General features: G+C 39.3%; 3 protein-coding genes across 4 annotated transcripts; all 3 read right to left on the reverse strand.

Annotated features, from left to right (window-relative positions):
- Window positions 1-460: 460 nt before the first annotated feature.
- On the reverse strand, window positions 461-5,366 carry LOC122967386 (SUMO-conjugating enzyme UBC9-like). The gene is made up of 7 exons (XM_044332011.1): window positions 5,040-5,366; window positions 4,674-4,759; window positions 4,465-4,548; window positions 3,588-3,660; window positions 2,827-2,936; window positions 2,516-2,595; window positions 461-2,007 (listed from the first exon to the last, which is right to left on the reverse strand). The coding sequence occupies exons 2-7, from the start codon at window positions 4,737-4,739 to the stop codon at window positions 1,944-1,946; spliced, it is 477 nt and encodes a 158-aa protein (XP_044187946.1). The 5' UTR covers window positions 4,740-4,759; window positions 5,040-5,366; the 3' UTR covers window positions 461-1,943.
- An 831-nt stretch (window positions 5,367-6,197) lies between these two features.
- On the reverse strand, window positions 6,198-9,617 carry LOC122966735 (3-mercaptopyruvate sulfurtransferase-like). Its single transcript, XM_044331051.1, has 2 exons — window positions 8,789-9,617; window positions 6,198-8,007 (listed from the first exon to the last, which is right to left on the reverse strand). The coding sequence occupies exons 1-2, from the start codon at window positions 9,375-9,377 to the stop codon at window positions 7,709-7,711; spliced, it is 888 nt and encodes a 295-aa protein (XP_044186986.1). The 5' UTR covers window positions 9,378-9,617; the 3' UTR covers window positions 6,198-7,708.
- Window positions 9,618-10,422: 805 nt separating this feature from the next.
- Window positions 10,423-15,767, reverse strand: LOC122966736 (thiosulfate sulfurtransferase-like). 2 transcript variants are annotated; one of them, XM_044331054.1, is made up of 3 exons: window positions 15,074-15,767; window positions 13,038-13,185; window positions 11,307-11,388 (listed from the first exon to the last, which is right to left on the reverse strand). In XM_044331054.1, the coding sequence occupies exons 1-2, from the start codon at window positions 15,660-15,662 to the stop codon at window positions 13,046-13,048; spliced, it is 729 nt and encodes a 242-aa protein (XP_044186989.1). In that variant the 5' UTR covers window positions 15,663-15,767; the 3' UTR covers window positions 11,307-11,388; window positions 13,038-13,045. The 2 variants fall into 2 exon arrangements, with proteins under 2 accessions (XP_044186988.1, XP_044186989.1); XM_044331053.1 differs by lacking the exon at window positions 13,038-13,185 and having other exon boundaries at window positions 10,423-11,388; window positions 15,074-15,744.
- Between the last annotated feature and the right edge of the window lie 489 nt (window positions 15,768-16,256).

Here is a 16,256-nt window from a genome sequence, read left to right on the forward strand (position 1 = left end):
TTGATGATGTATATGCTGAAATGTCAGAGGTAGGTGTCTGTAAATGCAGACTTTTTAGCTGCTAAAGAAAAACGGCCTGTTTTTCAACCTTACCATTAAAAACTGAGATACCAAGGGTTTGCACACACACACACACACACACATTCTCCATCACAGGACAGATACTGGCCGTGAAGTCGATTACACAACTTGGAAATGGTCACACATTAACTAAAAATCTGTTTTGAATTTAAAAAAAAAAAAAAATCTATGATTATAGTATAGATGAATATAGACAATATTCAAATACAACATTGCATATTGCATGCAGGAAATCTCACAGTATCTCCTCTTATGTGATTTTTAATAACCTTGATTGTTATTTTCCTCTTTTCCCGATCAATAAAATTTCACTTCACCAACCTTGCACTCAATAAAAACCCGAGCCATGTTGAAAAGGAATTCACAAACATTCTCTTCATTCTTTTATTCAACTTTATTTCACAATTTTTATGCCATTTATTGTGTTCTTTGTTATAATACCACACACAAATGTCAACTGGCTAAAACAATATAAAACATAACTTCCACAGTTTTTCATTATTTATATTATGTACATGCACTCATATATTTAGAGGCAAAAAATCTCAGGCCTTCGCTTACTCTCAAGTGCACTTCCATCTGTCGCTGCTGGTTTGAGAGGCCATTCCAATGAGGATCCTTCAGCTTCTGTTTGCCAGGTGGACTTACAGATTTAACAGCTTTTGGTTTATATTCATTTTGTAAGCATTGTGGGATAAAATGACTTAATTAATAAAGCCCCAAAAAACGAACACATGGCGACAGTTTTTGTTACTTTTACAATGCAACTTCTCCTCTAGATCGTAACATAGCGTGTTGGGAAGCAGATGACATTCTGGTGCTGAATGTGCATTAAGTTCATAACCGACAAAAAGATTCACTCTCAGTTGGATTCACAAAAAGAATCTTAACACTAAGGTTATCTTAGCTCCACTGCAATAAAGGATAATTTAAGCTCACTGGAGAAAGCAAAGCCCTGACCCACCTGCCCCATTTCCCATCTGTAACTCTTCCCTTCTTTGAGGTGGACAGAGCACCAGTTCCTGCCTACAAACAGTGCCAGTCAAATGTTTGGACACACCTTCCCATTCCTTTCAATGGGAAAGTGTGTCCAAACTTTTGACTGATACTGTAACTGCCACTTTTTGGCTTACAACCAATATATAAGTGCCAGGATTGTCTTTTACCTGAATTTGATGAGTTGACGGTATTCTTTTGACGTTTTTGTGGAAACTCAGATGCGATGGATATGTGATAAGAACGGTGTTTAAAAGCACAATGGAAGAATAGACTTCCATTGTGCGTCTGAGAGTTTTGTCCCCGTTCATGCCCATATTCATGAAACACTATCTACAATACTTGTGGAGTTTGATGGTTTGATAAAAACTGTAAAGTTAAGAATATATGAAATCTCCTCCTCTGCCCCAACTGACTTGTACATTACACAGAGAGTGGTTCCTTATTTCTACAGTTCTGTCAATACATTAGCATGACTTACAGTATTAATGGAGGCATGAGTGAACATTGCCGCACTCATGACAAAACTGGAGATATGGATTATACAAGAGTTACAAATAGCAAAGGTCGTGTTGACAGCAGAGTCTCTAGGATCATCAGCTATGCATTAAAAATGCATTCATATTTCTTTAAGACAGGAAAAAAAAGCTGATCTTATTGAACGATTGTTGTTAAACAGAAAGAAAGAAAGAAAGAAAGAAAGCAAAGAAAGCAAAGAAAACAGGCTCACTTGTCACCTGTTTAGTAGTATAATAATACTTAAAAGTGGATTCTTATTGGAGTGGTCCTTCAGGTGATGCCTGCCTCCTGTTTGTCACCTCTATCAGTTCAGGCTGCTCAGGCAGGATAGAGGCCAGCTCTCCACTCTATGTGGGGGCAAACTTCTTGGCCTGTGCCCTTACCCGCTTTTCATAGTCCATCCTGTTCTGACTGAAACACAAAGAACAAAAGGAGATAAAAATGAACATCCAAAGGGTTTAAAATATTTTTAGGATAACCTATCAGTACGTAAAACACAGTTAGCACAGAGTACTGCTAGAACAGAAAACTGATCTTTCTTGTTTTGTGTTATGACTTTCTTTTGGTCTTTAAAAGGTTTGTGACATGACTCATCTTGGAAAAGGAAAACTGACCTGACAATTCATGACCACTGAATAAAATTACAACTTGAACGCAAGTTATAAAATAAACCAGAATGCTTAATATCTTCAAGTTAAGCTGAAGATAGAGGCGACTTTAAGTATCTACATTCCAAATCGATTTCAAGGCTTTCGCTTAGTGCAAAAAAAAAAAAAAAAAAAGGAAACCACAAACATGCAGCAGGGGCAAAGAAACCTTGATTTTTGAACTCAACAGGTTTCAATTGTTCAGAATTGAAACTGCTAAATAAAAACACAACTGGACTTTCGGTAGGTAATATCAAAGCAGACACACTTACCAGTAAATTGTGTAAGCCTCTGCTTGTGCTGGGTCTTGAATGTTTGGCTCATTCAGCAGCTCCTGGATACCCAACAGGATCTGAAAACACAGTCGACAGTGCATTAAAAGTGTGATAGTCTGTTGGTTAGAAACGCCACTATCCGTGTATTCATTCCCTCAACAAAAACAAAAGATGTTACATTCAGTCACTGCTTGTACAATCAGAAGTCCCTACTCTCAAAGCTAATGGACATAACTGATAATAACTTAAAAGGTATATCAACCAACTCCCCTACTGATGAGAGTATGAGAGTGAGACTGTGCTCAAACCTGTTTGATGGTGATGGCAGGCCTCCAGTCTTTGTCCTCCTCCAGGATCGACAGACACACAGTGCCTGATGGGTAGACATTTGGGTGGAATATTGGTGGTTCAAACTTGCCTGAGTAGAAATAATTGAAAAAAAAAAAAGTCAGAATATCAAAGCTTGAGGCAGAACTGACATGTTAAAATTGAAGATTTCAATTACAAAGTACAATGTAGTCATTGTAGAAAACCGTCATTACCTGAAGGTTTTCATTCAATATCTCTAAAACACAAGAGGATCTGTGAAAGTGCTGTCATTATGGAAAATTTTTCCATGATACAACAGTGACATTTTCCTCTCATATATCTGCCAACATCATTAATTAAATATTGTCTTTGTTCAACAACTGATCAGAATAAATAAACACTTGAGTCATTAACACATCATGTAACTACTAGAGGCTAAGCTTAATAACAGGAATAATAAAGAATATGATAGTAAGCGCCATCACAGTAATGAATTCTTGGAATAAAGCCTTTGATGTTACACCCTTGATTGACTCACCAAACATTTATACATTTTCACTTGCCTAGAAAACTGTTTTTAGAAGTTTTGGATCACAAAATGTAAAATTTCAAACATACCTGAGGTCATTTTTTGCATATGGTTCATTAATTACATAAGGTGTTGTACTGGCTTAACCTGATACACCAAGTTTGTTGCCAAAACTCCTATTTCCTGAAAAATAAAAATGAAACTATGAACAAAGAGTGTAGGGGTACTCACATTTGGGTGGTGAGGAAGGGTAGTCATCTTTGAACAGCATTCTGAGTTTATAGAGTCCTCCCTCCCACAAGGTCTGATGAACAAAGAAATAATAAGTGAAGTGTGAGGTCAAAGGGACATTCAACAAAGACAAAACAAAAGTAAAGATACAGAAATGATGTTGGAAACATTAGCATATTTCAATGTGGAGCCACTGTGCAAAAAAGTGGACATTTATCACACTGAAAATGAAATGTGACATGTCTTTTGCCGTTTTCTGTATAAATACCCAAGCCAAGTTTTGTTTAGCAGACATCCTACCTGTTTTGCTTAAATGACAAGGAAACAATTGTCCTTCAAACTATGAGCTTAAGATACAGGCCCTTTAATTAGCGCAATGTCAAAAGATTAAGTGCCTTTCATGTATTAAAAGTACTTGATCATGTCGGTCATTAGAGTGTAATATTATTTGGCTGTTCTTTGTCAGATCTGAAGTATGAAGCTGGCTTAATCACCATAATCTTATGGTCTGGTCATCACTACAAATGCATGACATATTAAAGAATGAGCTGTAAAGTGTGTTTTTCAACATGTGTAATGGCCAATACCTTGATGAAGAATTATACTAGAAATACCCCATATTACAGTAGTTGAAGATGCTGATGGGAAAGCAGTGAATGAAAGGGTTGTGGGTGATAAAGTTGTCAAAGCAACAGGTTTCCAAAGAGATTGAGGACTGTTGTGAGTCTGACCAAACTGTAAAGATTGCAAAGATATTCCAATATTTTTAATGTGTTCATGTGTTGAAGGTCATCCTGAAGGCACAAAAGAGAAGCTGGGCCACTTTAATATGCATCTGGACCAAATGTGGCTGTCTCTACGCCAGTTGGTAACTTACTCCTTTCTTTCCAGGAATGGCACACTCCCAGTTCATCAGATTCATGGTCCCATCAGGATTCTTGGTAGGCACAGCAACAAAACCCTGTGTGGGTTACAAGAGACAACCTGAGTCTGAGTCAACTAAACAGAAAACAACTTTGTATCAGTAGCACTCATGAGTGTCAGAATATTAAGGATATTGCATGGTAATGATCAGCATGTACTTACAAATGGGTGGTCTTTTCTCCAGGCTTTGCGCTCCTGGGACAGTCTGCTTAGAGCGATGCCAGACATTGCTGCTCATCAACGCCTCCCTGTGGAAAAACAACCCAAAACAAATTAATTATTCAATTCACACTGTACAGTCTTGTAATATGGTTTCGTTTACTGCCACTAAAACTTCAATACCTGTTGGCAAATTGCGAGTTGCGCTGTCATTAACTGATTTTATTTGTTAATGAGTAGAGTAGAAATGACAAGGTTAATTTAGCTCCTTCAATTCACTGTAGTTACATGATTGAATCTACCACAGTACACAAAAAGCTCACCTTCGCCATTTTAAATGTTAAATAACATCCCTTGAACTGAACTTACCTCTGATAGTTTAGTTAAATATCAGAATTATGTGGATTTGCGGGCTAGCTTGTTTGCTTCGCTAACGCTAACGTTACGGCTGTTGACGGCGACCGAAAAAAACACACCCTTCGACGTTCAAAAACAAACCTACTGGGCCAGTTAGGACGTAAATAACCACACCGACTGAAACTTCTATTTTACCAACATTCCTCAAACACTCTTAGCGAAATATATTGGTGTTATTTTTGACAATTTACCACAGTTGTGTAAAACAATGTGACTGGAAACACCGTTTCGACACCTAGCATATCGTCAAAGAGGACCCCAATTTGTTTATTTCGTCAGGACCTTCAGGCAGTTTACGGGACAACCGAGTGACATACGTCAGAGATGGTCGGCCATCTTTGTTGTGGCATTTACGATGGGCAGTTCGTGCCATTCAGTGATTCATTCATTCTGAGCCATGTCCCTGCATGAATCACCTTTCACTACTTTTACCTTATTTTAATGTCTTCGTGTATTAATTTAAAAAAAATCACATCACCTATATGGTATTTAGAATATCTGGGTAGTAGGCATTATGTATGTACACTCCTGTATTACTAAATGCTATTTAAGTGGGTCTAAATGGGACTACAAGTCACAAACATTACATTTTAAAATCAAGTCACAGTCAGTGTCTAAGTCATGAAAAATTTAGTCTCGTTTTTTTTTTTTTCAAATTTATCAACATTTAAAAAAATGATAACTAATGAAATGATACTTTGAAATTCTTCATAAAATGAGCTACAATGGTGTGTGATAATGGTGGCAATGGTGTGAGCTACAATTATGTGTTACTGGCCTTTAGAAACAATACCATGCAAAAAAAAAACAAAAACAAAAAAAAACATTGTCATCAATCCACTTAGTACTGCAACAGTACCTTTGCCAAACACCTTGCCTGCATGTTGTATCTATAGCCCATCTCAGATCAGTAGCACCTCCATCAATCAGTACTACTCAATTGCCAAGTTTGTTTTGTTCATGAATGTACATATTGATTAAAGCTTCACAAAATTGTATCTGGTGCTTTCATCATAATAATTGACAGATCATACTAGAACAATATGCATTAAGGTGGATTTGAGAATGAGTGGTTGGTCAGATAGCAAACAGACACCAATGAAAATGCTGTCAGAGTGTGAGATTTGCTTTATTTGAAGTAGTATGTTCCCCTGCAGATACAGTGGTCAAAGTCCTCAGCTCAAGAAGAATTGTTCAAAATGACTTGTTCATTCTCTTTTGCCCAGTCGTAATGCTCTTTTGTTCTGGTCTCCACATGTTTCTTTTTGCCTCAGTGGAACATAGTAACAGCTGACATCATAAACAATGATTAACATAACTCACTATACCCTATGTTTAACAGTTCAAAAACAAAAATATAATTTTGCCTATATCAAAAGAGGACTATGCAGGTTGGAATAAGTGCACAGACTCAGTGAAATCTTCTAAGCCACTCTCAAAATGGGACACCTCCTTAGCCATTTATAACCCCCTCCCCCCCCTCCAACAATATTATGCATTTCTGGTCACATATCAGTTATATACAGTAAAAGGTACAGTTGCACACAGTACCACCATGGTGTAACAAAACTAAAAATACATCAACTTTGTTTTTGGTAATCGGGCATCTTGCCAGACACCTCAAATATCAAGCACAGAAACCGGATTGAACTGGTTTTGATTTCCTCTGCGTCAGCATCTCAAATTTTTATGTTACATGCAAGAGGCTTCTCAGCAAAAGCTGCAGGATTTTTGTGGGTCTATCAGCTTCACATTTTTAAAGTACTGAGTTCACAATAGGTTTTGTAAATGATTCTTTAAATGCAACAGTTATTAAAGTTATGAAGTAAAAATTGCTGACAAAATCAGCATTGGACTGGAGCTATATGAGGAAGACTAAAATCACTCTACTGAATTATAATGTAACTGTTCTCAATCAATCATTTTGCCATCTACAGTATTTTACCCTTCTGTCCTCCACAACCGTCTAACTAAGCTAAATATTTACTTTTCTGGTTAATGAATACAGGAATCTTCATGACATGAGCTAGACATATTGAAAAAGGATACGACAATCTACCTGTATGTAGTGTGAAAAAACAAGAAACTCAAGCATCCATTTATTTCAACATTTGTAAAGAATGCAGTATATCCACATGCCATCCTCCTACCAAGAAAACGCACCTTTTCCAAGAATCAAAAATCCCTTCTCTTAATACAGCTGAATCTTCTTGGAAGAAAATCCCATAATTGTACTATTTTAAACATGTTGAAGATGTTATATCTTTCAAATGCATCAAAAATATATCTGATCATTTGATGTGAAACAAAAAGCATATCATCTTATTTCAGGATAGTTGTAAACCTTTGTAAAAATGTATGCCTCTTTCCTGTAATGAAAAGTTAGATAGTTTGCATAGATGAGATTTTCATTAAAAGTTTCTGATAGATGTTGTAACCTACTACTGTGCTCACTATGCACAGCTTGCCGCATGTACTGAGTATTAGCGTAAAGTATGCTCTGCAGTTGGAAGGTGCTATGAGACCAGTTTTATACTGATGTAATTGCTCCACTTGTTGGTAGCAAACACAGTGCTTTCTCTTGTAAAGTAACATTAGTGCACCGCGTCTCGTCTTTCGTTTCACACCTTCTTTCCCTCTCCCTCTGAGATGATATGCTCTGGAGATGCCCTTTTAAACCATTCAGACCAGGAGCCATCATAAACACACACCCCATTGTGCCCAAGCAGGTGAGCAGCCAGAACGACATGACACGCTGTGACACCAGACCCACAGGAAACCCAGAATGGCTGCTCCAAGTTCACCCCTGCTTCTCTGAACAGTTTGGACAGGTCCTCAGTTCCCAGCTCCTTTCCAGAAGCATCCATGAAAGAAGTGAAAGGCATGTTGATTGCACCGGGGAAATGGCCTGGCAGTGTGTCTGCGAGGGAGAGAGACAAGTGAAAAACATTATGAATATTTGGAGAAATAATGACACAAAAAAAGGAATAAAATATTAATTCAAGGTTAACTTCATCAGCAGATGCTTTGCTTAGTTGTCATGGAGATGGTTCAGATAACAACTGAGAAGGGGTGTAATTATGTGCACCATTGGAAAAAGAGTAACGCCTGCACACTTACTCCAAAGCCACCATTTTAATTTTAATTTAAATGGACAAAGTTTGATCCAAGTTGGGTCTTCTTCAGGTCAAAATTAACTTATTTAACCACACCTGCCACCCTAGAGCCTGCCAGGGTGTGTGTGTGAGTATATATATGGATGTGGGATTCACTTTTTAAAACATTTTGCCTTGACGAAGATCCAACTAGGATTAAAACTAAATGTACAGGCATTTTTCTTTCTCCATCAAATGACAACTGAACCATTTTCATGACAACTACGCAAACAGTGCAAATTCCATCTGCTGGCTGATGTAGGCCAGGAGATGTGGCTGAAAGCTCTGGAAGAAACCTAGTAATTAGAACTTTAGTTAATTTTTTTTTGTCCAACTATTATTGTTTTGCCAAACTACTACAAGCTTGACATTGTGCTTGATGTAACAACAGCAAAACCATAAATAAGACATGTATTTATGGCACACACATCATACTGTGACCAGAAACTTATTTATGCTGTGCACTTATTTTCCTGAAGAAAATATCATAATGGAAATCTTAGACAAACAAAACTGCATGCTGTTTGTTTAAAAACTTCTGCTCACCATCTCTGGGCTCTGGCTCAACTCCTCTAAACCTGCCGGCAGACCTGGCATCCACAACCTGGACCTGCTTGGTGTTGATGTTCTCCAGCAAGTCCTCATAACTCTTCACCCATGATTGATTTATAACCGCCTTGAACTCTCTGTGCTCTGGCTTGGAGTACTCAGATGTCACCGGATGACCGTCAGCCAGCCAGTTCTTCATGCCACCGTCCAGCACCGAGACCAAATTGTGTCCGAACAGCCGGAACATCCACCACACCCGGGGCGCGCTGTACGACCCAAAATCGCTGGTGTCATACACAACTACGTGCGTATCGTTCCCAATGCCCAGATCTCCTACATACTGGGAGAAGTGGCTGGAAGTTGGGAGCATGTGATCTAACGCGGAACTCCGGTCAGAACATTCGTCTATATCAAAGAACGAGGAGCCCGGTATGTGCGTCTGCACAAATTCAGCTCTCGCGTTCCGTTTCGTTTTCGGTAGGTACCATGAGCTGTCAAGAATGCGCAGTTTGGGGCCGACGAGATTATTTCTGATAGCATCTGCCAGCCACTGACCTGACACCAATGCACGGGTCTGTGCCGCCATGACGAGGCAATGAGAAGTTCAGGCTCCGAGCGCTAGAGGGTAATGTTTATACTTGTAACCTAAAGACTGAGTCCAAACGTCACCGGACTTATAGACTTTCGGACTTTGCCCGGGAAGTCTGCGAGTGCAGAGAGCTGTCCAAAGCCGCAATTCATCAGGTCCACAAGAGACCTCCAGCGGACTTTCGGCAGACTCCCAGAGATTCCGCTTGAGGTGCAGAGACTTCACCAGACTCCGCTCGGAAAATTACCCATAATCCTGCAGCAATAGGCCGTAAAGTGACAGCCTAAAGAATACTACTAATTTTTATTATCCATAATAATAATAATAAAAACAACAACATCAACAACAATAATAATAATCACAATATTCATGATAATAATAATAGGCTGTGTAAATATTTACTTCTGATATGACTTTTTCACTTTTTTTGTGATGTAGTGATATAGTGTACACACAGATTAGGCCTATAGGCTAATTAACATGGGTATGTTTATTATAATCCACCAAAGTAGATGGGCAAAGGTTGTTTTTTGTCCGTATACAATGTGGAGACCTTCGTTGAGGATTTAATATGAATATAATATTAGCAGTGTTTAGCAGTTCATGTAAAGAGAAAATCTCACTGGGCATTCTGACCAGATTCATTGAGAGTAAAGCAGCAGAGCCGCACATATTAGAACCATTAGACCTTTGAAATGAGTTACTAGGTCAGGAATTTCAATTTATCTCCATGGAAACACTAAGTCCCGTCTCAGAGCGCATTTTTATCCCCTCGCGGCCCTGGCAGACTTGACGTGATGACGGTGAACACGTCACGATACGTATGACTGAAGTCCGCGAGTGGTCAGGCCGCAGGTCCGGAGGGTGGACATTTGGATTCAGCCTAAGTTACTCTTCAACGACAACATGGAAAGCAAATAAGTGTGTTGTTGAACTTTGGATATTTCAAAATGTACAACAACAAAGCAGGGAATTGTTCTTCACACATTAGACTACATACATTGTGTAGGCTACAGTTAAATACATAAACGAGATGCACACAATCTATTCAGTGCTTTTAATAACAAAACATTGTGAAGATTTAAAAAGTTTAAATCACATATCAAAACTCATTGGGAAACATTTATTCAGCAACTAAGGCAATGTGCTGGATTTGAAAAACTGGACTTACAAAGTCTTCCAAGGCACATATGGTTAAAAGGACACATCCACTAAAGCACCAGCAGGCTGCGCCATGTGAACACGTTCCCTTAAATGCCCACAGAAAGCAAAGGTACAAGTAAAGAAGACTGTGCAAAAGATACAAGATTCAGTTATAATCTCAGGAGCTGCAGAACTGCTCAAAATAAAAGCAGTTCGCATAAAATTATATCTCTATTAAAATAATAGGAGAAAGAGGCTTCTAAAGAGGCACTGAGACAACAATTAAGGAGGCACTTTGCTTACAAAAAATTAAAAATATTAGCACCATCTTACATGCTGAGAATTTGTTGAATCAGTTTTCACATTCAAATACTGCCTATGTCTTTAATACACACTGACATCCTCTATCAAGCTTCCACAGACATTTCTGTTTACACAGCATAGATTTAAAGTGTATATCTCTGAGTTTAAAATATCCCTGATTAGGAATAAAATACAATTAATCAATCGCAAAGTGTTTTTTTTTAATGCTGATTTGTAAATGAAGTTTTGTCAGATCATCTACCTCATCAAAGCTTGCTTTTGACCTAAGAGACGACATGCTCTGGAGGAGCCTTAGTGAACCACTCATACCAGGATCCATCATACACAGACGCCTCAGGGGCGCCGCACAGATGGGCAGCCAGCACCATGTGACAGGCAGTCACACCAGAGCCACAGGAGCCACAGATGGGCTTATTCAGATCCACTTGTGACTTCTTGAAGAACTTCTGAAGCTCCTCTGTGGAAAGCATCATGCCATCATCATCTAGGAACATGTAGAAAGGCATGCATTTGGAGCCAGGGATATGACCCGGCTGGACACCTGTGAGACAATGACGAATCAGTTTATCTTTCTGCACACACTTGTAGCACAACAAAGTCAATGCATACGTTAAGATTAAGCTGATATTGTGTGCAGAAATATGTTGCAATATAAGAAAATCCAAAAGGGATAGCCTGCAATAAATATTACCCAAGTTAGGGTTTTCCCTGGATTTTTTGAGACAACGGTGGCAGACACTGGAGAACATGCACAGCTTATACGGTCTGTGCATGCACCTTTAGATTGTCATGTGCTTAAATGAAAAAAACATGATTTGACAGATGAAAGTGTCCTTAGGGAGTTAATTTTTATACTAAGATGGAACAAAAAGATGTTCTTGCATTAGCCAAAAAGGTACAGTTAACCAGCCCGTATGTATTGCTTTCCTGCTCCATTCTCAGTTTCCTGGCCCACTGATTTATTCTGCTGAAAAACTGTCTGTTTTTGATCTTGCCATCAGAATCCCATGACCCTTGTAAGAGACACCTCGCTGGGAAGGTTTGATTGGAGCCACTTAGTTTTTCCCAGTACTGCAGCCCCAACTTAAACATAAAGGCATTTCTCCCATTTTAATAAGCAAGTGAATTGGGGAGATTTTAAAAGCCCCACAAAAGAGTCTCAATGCCTTGGTCTGGAGAATATCTAATTTTCCAAGCACTGGCTTTGCAGCAGAGACATAAACAAAACATCCATGGTCAAGCACAGATCTTATCATTGCCTGGTCAATGCATGGTCTGCCTCTATGCCCCCCAGTCACATCCAGCCAGGCTTCTCATGACATTTACCACTTTATCCCATTTTGCTAGTATTTTTGCTATGTGAACAGCCCAAGTCATTCATTCGTCAAACCAAACACCCAGAAATTTAAAATCTTTCACTCTCTCTAGTGAAGATCCATACATGTACAGTCCAAGATAAGGTAACTTTCTTCTGAAACCAAAGATAATACATTTTGACTTTAGACGGCTGAGATTTTAAAGCTCCATTTGTCTGCCCATTCCTCTACAGAAACTGAAGCCCTTTGAACTTCTTTTAAAGTAAACTCTGCATTTCTTCCTCTTCTCCAAATGGCACCATCATCTGCAAATAAAGACTATCCAAACCCTCTTCCAATGTTCTTAAATATATCATTTATAAATATATTAAATAGGACTGAATTACACTTCCTTGCAGGGTACCATTTTCTATTTCAATGATTTTTGAACTTTTCTAATTGAACATTCTACCTCTAACTCCTAAATAATACATTTTAATCATTAGTCCCTTCTTCCACAAATAATCATAAGCTTTCCCAATATCCAAGAATACACCTATTTCTTTATTATCAAATGTCTTTTTAATATCTTGATCTAAAACTGCCACTGACTCTATTGTTAACCTTAATTTTCTGAAACCATTTTGGAAATCGGTAAAAAGTCCCTTTCTTCCTAAAAAATAGACTAACCTATTAGTAATCTTTCATTCCATGATTTAACAAAGCACTGATGTTAATGCTATTGAACAGTATGAACTGAGGTCAGATGCATCTTTGCCTGGTTTCAAGATAGGAACTTTAACTGCATGTTTCCATTACATTGGCAAACAACCGAAGCCTCAGCTCTCAAGGTCTCTGCCCTGAGCATCTCTGTCGACCTCCAGAGTGGCCCCACCTGTGTCATCAACCTCCGGAGCGGCTCCACCCATCTGTCTTGCCTTCTGGTCGCCCTCCGGGGCAACTCCATTCATCTGCCCTGTCTCTTCCAGCCCCCAGGCTGTCTGTTCTGTCCTCGGGCTGTCCACCTGAGTCCTCATGCCCTGCTAAACACAGTTTTGATAGAAATCGAAGGCATCCGCAACTCAAAAATCCCTTGGATACGTGTGCCAATGCTCTTTAAATAACCCAGCTACCACAAAGTCCAGTTTTTTACACATATGTTGTTTCTTCTTCATGTACTCAGGCAATTTTTCCGGTAAGAACTGCTTTGTGCCAAGAAACCTTTCAGCTGCTCCAACCACTATCTTAATGATGCCTGATCTTCTGGTTGTTGTTTTGCTCCTACCAACATATCAGTAATAAAAGCTAGAAATGATTTAATGCTCCATATCACCATGTCAGGGGGTCAGTGACTTCAGTCACTCAGCCACCCTTAATGTTGTCTAAGATTTCCTTCTCAGACAGGCCAGTGTACACTCCATAAATCAGTCCTTTGAGTCCCTGTCTCTCTCTCTCAGAACAAATCTCTCCACCTTTACCACCAACATCCCCACCTCCTTAGTGTTGTCATATTGTTCCTTATCTTTGCAGTAAACTCTCAACAGCCCATTTGACAATATCTTGGTCTGAAAACTCCTACCTATCTGACTCTCCAAAGCAGTTGTAACTCTTAAGGGATTTAGTGCTCTAAATCTTTCATCTCCCTGTTTCTGGTCTTTGACTTTAAAAAACACAACAAAGTTTTCAGTATTACTAATTTTCCTCAATTTATTTTCCCCAGCTACTTCTGACATCTCAGGTCTTTCACTTGATGCTCCCCTCTTCTGGCTTCCCTTAGCCACCATTTGCCACCCACCTCCCTCAACCCCAGCTCCCCTTCCTGTAGCCATAGGCTACAAAAGTACTCCTTTCCTTACACTACTTCTAAATTTAATAGCAAAGAAAAGAAAAAATTAGCTAACCAAAATTTAATTTTAGAAACCACCACTGAATACACAAAACTTCCAGATTCCCTCCAAACCACTTCTCTCAGCATCTGACATCACCTCCTCCTCCAGCAAGTGCTAAGCTTCCCGCTGCCATTTTTGCACTGTCTGGGTGCTGCACTTCCCTCGCAGTTGAGTTCCACCTTTTTCATTCCATCAACATCACATGCCACAATTTTCAACAAAGGAAGCGACCAGTAATACAAAGTCAGCCCACCTTTGACTTAGATAGGCAGGGAAAACTCTGTGAGTCTGTCAGATCTGTTGATTCAACTCTGTTTTAATGTTGCTATAAGATGTAAAGTGTCTTTCATTCATTTTTTTTTTTTTTTTTTTTTACAACTGAGTAGTTTTCTTGTGTTTCGCATTAACTGCTGCCATCATTTATGAGATCTCCACTTGGTGCATGGCATAATTTTGCTGTGATTTGGATGCACCAGTGATTCATGAGGAAGTTGTGTGACTTCTTAATGTCTCTGCCATATTTTGTCTCAAAAAGTTTTAATCTTTTGAAATGGAGTCAGGCTTTTATGTAAGTCATTGGTATTTGATGAATAACTTACTGGTGCAGCTGCCCTGGTAATTGCAATTATATTTGAGTTGAGAATTGAGTTGGTGAGAAAATGTTCAAATAGGATTCTTAATGGTTGACCCAAAGGACAAAAATGAGATCTAATTTGTGAGAAAAAAAACCTCCCATTAGTTCCCAATCCTAAAAATACTGACTACTATACTGTCAGATGGAGGAAAATTGCCGTAATCAAGATAAATATCAGTTGACCAATACTAACACTGACTGAGTATATTTATGTATAAACTTCTCTCTAAATGAGACAACAAAAAATATATTATCAGGGCTATTGGATTGCATTGTGGTTGTTTTTGCATACAGTCGCATGCAGGCTCACCTATATTCAACACTGCAATGTCCATTAGTCATTGTGCTTTTAACACACAACATCATGCAGTGCCCAGACTGGAATAATATTAAATAAACTAAACTTACCCTCTCTTGGTTCTGGTTCTTTCCCATGGAACCGTGCATAGGGTCTCACATCAACCACCTGGAACTGCTGTGTTGTAATGTTATCTGTAATGTCCCCAAATGACTTCACCCAGGAGCGGTTCATAGTTGCGGTGAAGTGCGCTGGTTCAGGCTTGGTGTGCGCGCCTGTGACTGGATGACCCTCTCTGACCCAGTTCCTAAAACCCCCGTCCAGCACCGACACCTGCGGATGACCAAACAATCGGAACATCCACCAAACCCTTGTGCACGAGAATGCCCCTAAGTCACTGGCGTCGTAAACAACCACATGACTGTCATTTCCAATGCCCAGATTCCCAACATAGTCGGCAAAAAACTCCTCGGTAGGCAGCATATGGTCGAACTGCGAGGTCCTGTCAGAGCACTCGTCAATGTCGAAAAAAGACGCTCCCGGGATATGAGATTGTGTAAATTCCTTCTTGCCGTCTCTTTTCATCATCGGTATGTACCAGGACGTGTCCAGGACCCGCAGACGGGGACCGACAACATTGCGATTGACCATGTTTACAAGCCATTTTGCAGAGACAAGTGCCTGAGTTCGCACTCCCATGTTTACACTAGGATGAACTGCAACTATCCCAAACTAACCTCGGTCTCTTGATGTTCTTTGGTGGATGGCAAACAAGGGGTCGCTGCTTTATCTCCACCAGCTGGCGTGGAGATGAGGAATCTAAATCTAAATTCATAATAATAATAGGCGTAAAGTTTCTATATGTAGAATTGTGAAGTAATTTACAAGTATTAATGTTTTCTTATTGAAATGAGTGAGCGGGTAGTAATGTAATGTAAAATTATGAGACCTTCCCCTACTTTTTCGGTTGTCTGTAACAGCCTGTGGAATGATTTCTATGGCCCAATCCCAATGTCCCCCCTTAACCCTAAACCCTGAACCCTTATGGACTTAATTGACGTCACTTGGTAAGTGCTTGAGTGTGAGAGACTGCGAGGGCTGGAAATGGTTTAAATAGGAATGGGACAGCACTTTGCTCCGTCTGCTTTTGCCACCTTTCCTCCAATGTATGCTTAATTATACTCCTCATCTATATCTTACTAAAGTAGGCCAACTGCCACTACCCTAATAGATTCAGTGATTCAGGCATAAACTAAACAGCTAAAGAGATACCCTTTGAGGGCCTCTGTAACA

Source organism: Thunnus albacares, chromosome 17, assembly GCF_914725855.1.
Source record: "Thunnus albacares chromosome 17, fThuAlb1.1, whole genome shotgun sequence".
NCBI classification, from domain to species: domain Eukaryota; kingdom Metazoa; phylum Chordata; class Actinopteri; order Scombriformes; family Scombridae; genus Thunnus; species Thunnus albacares.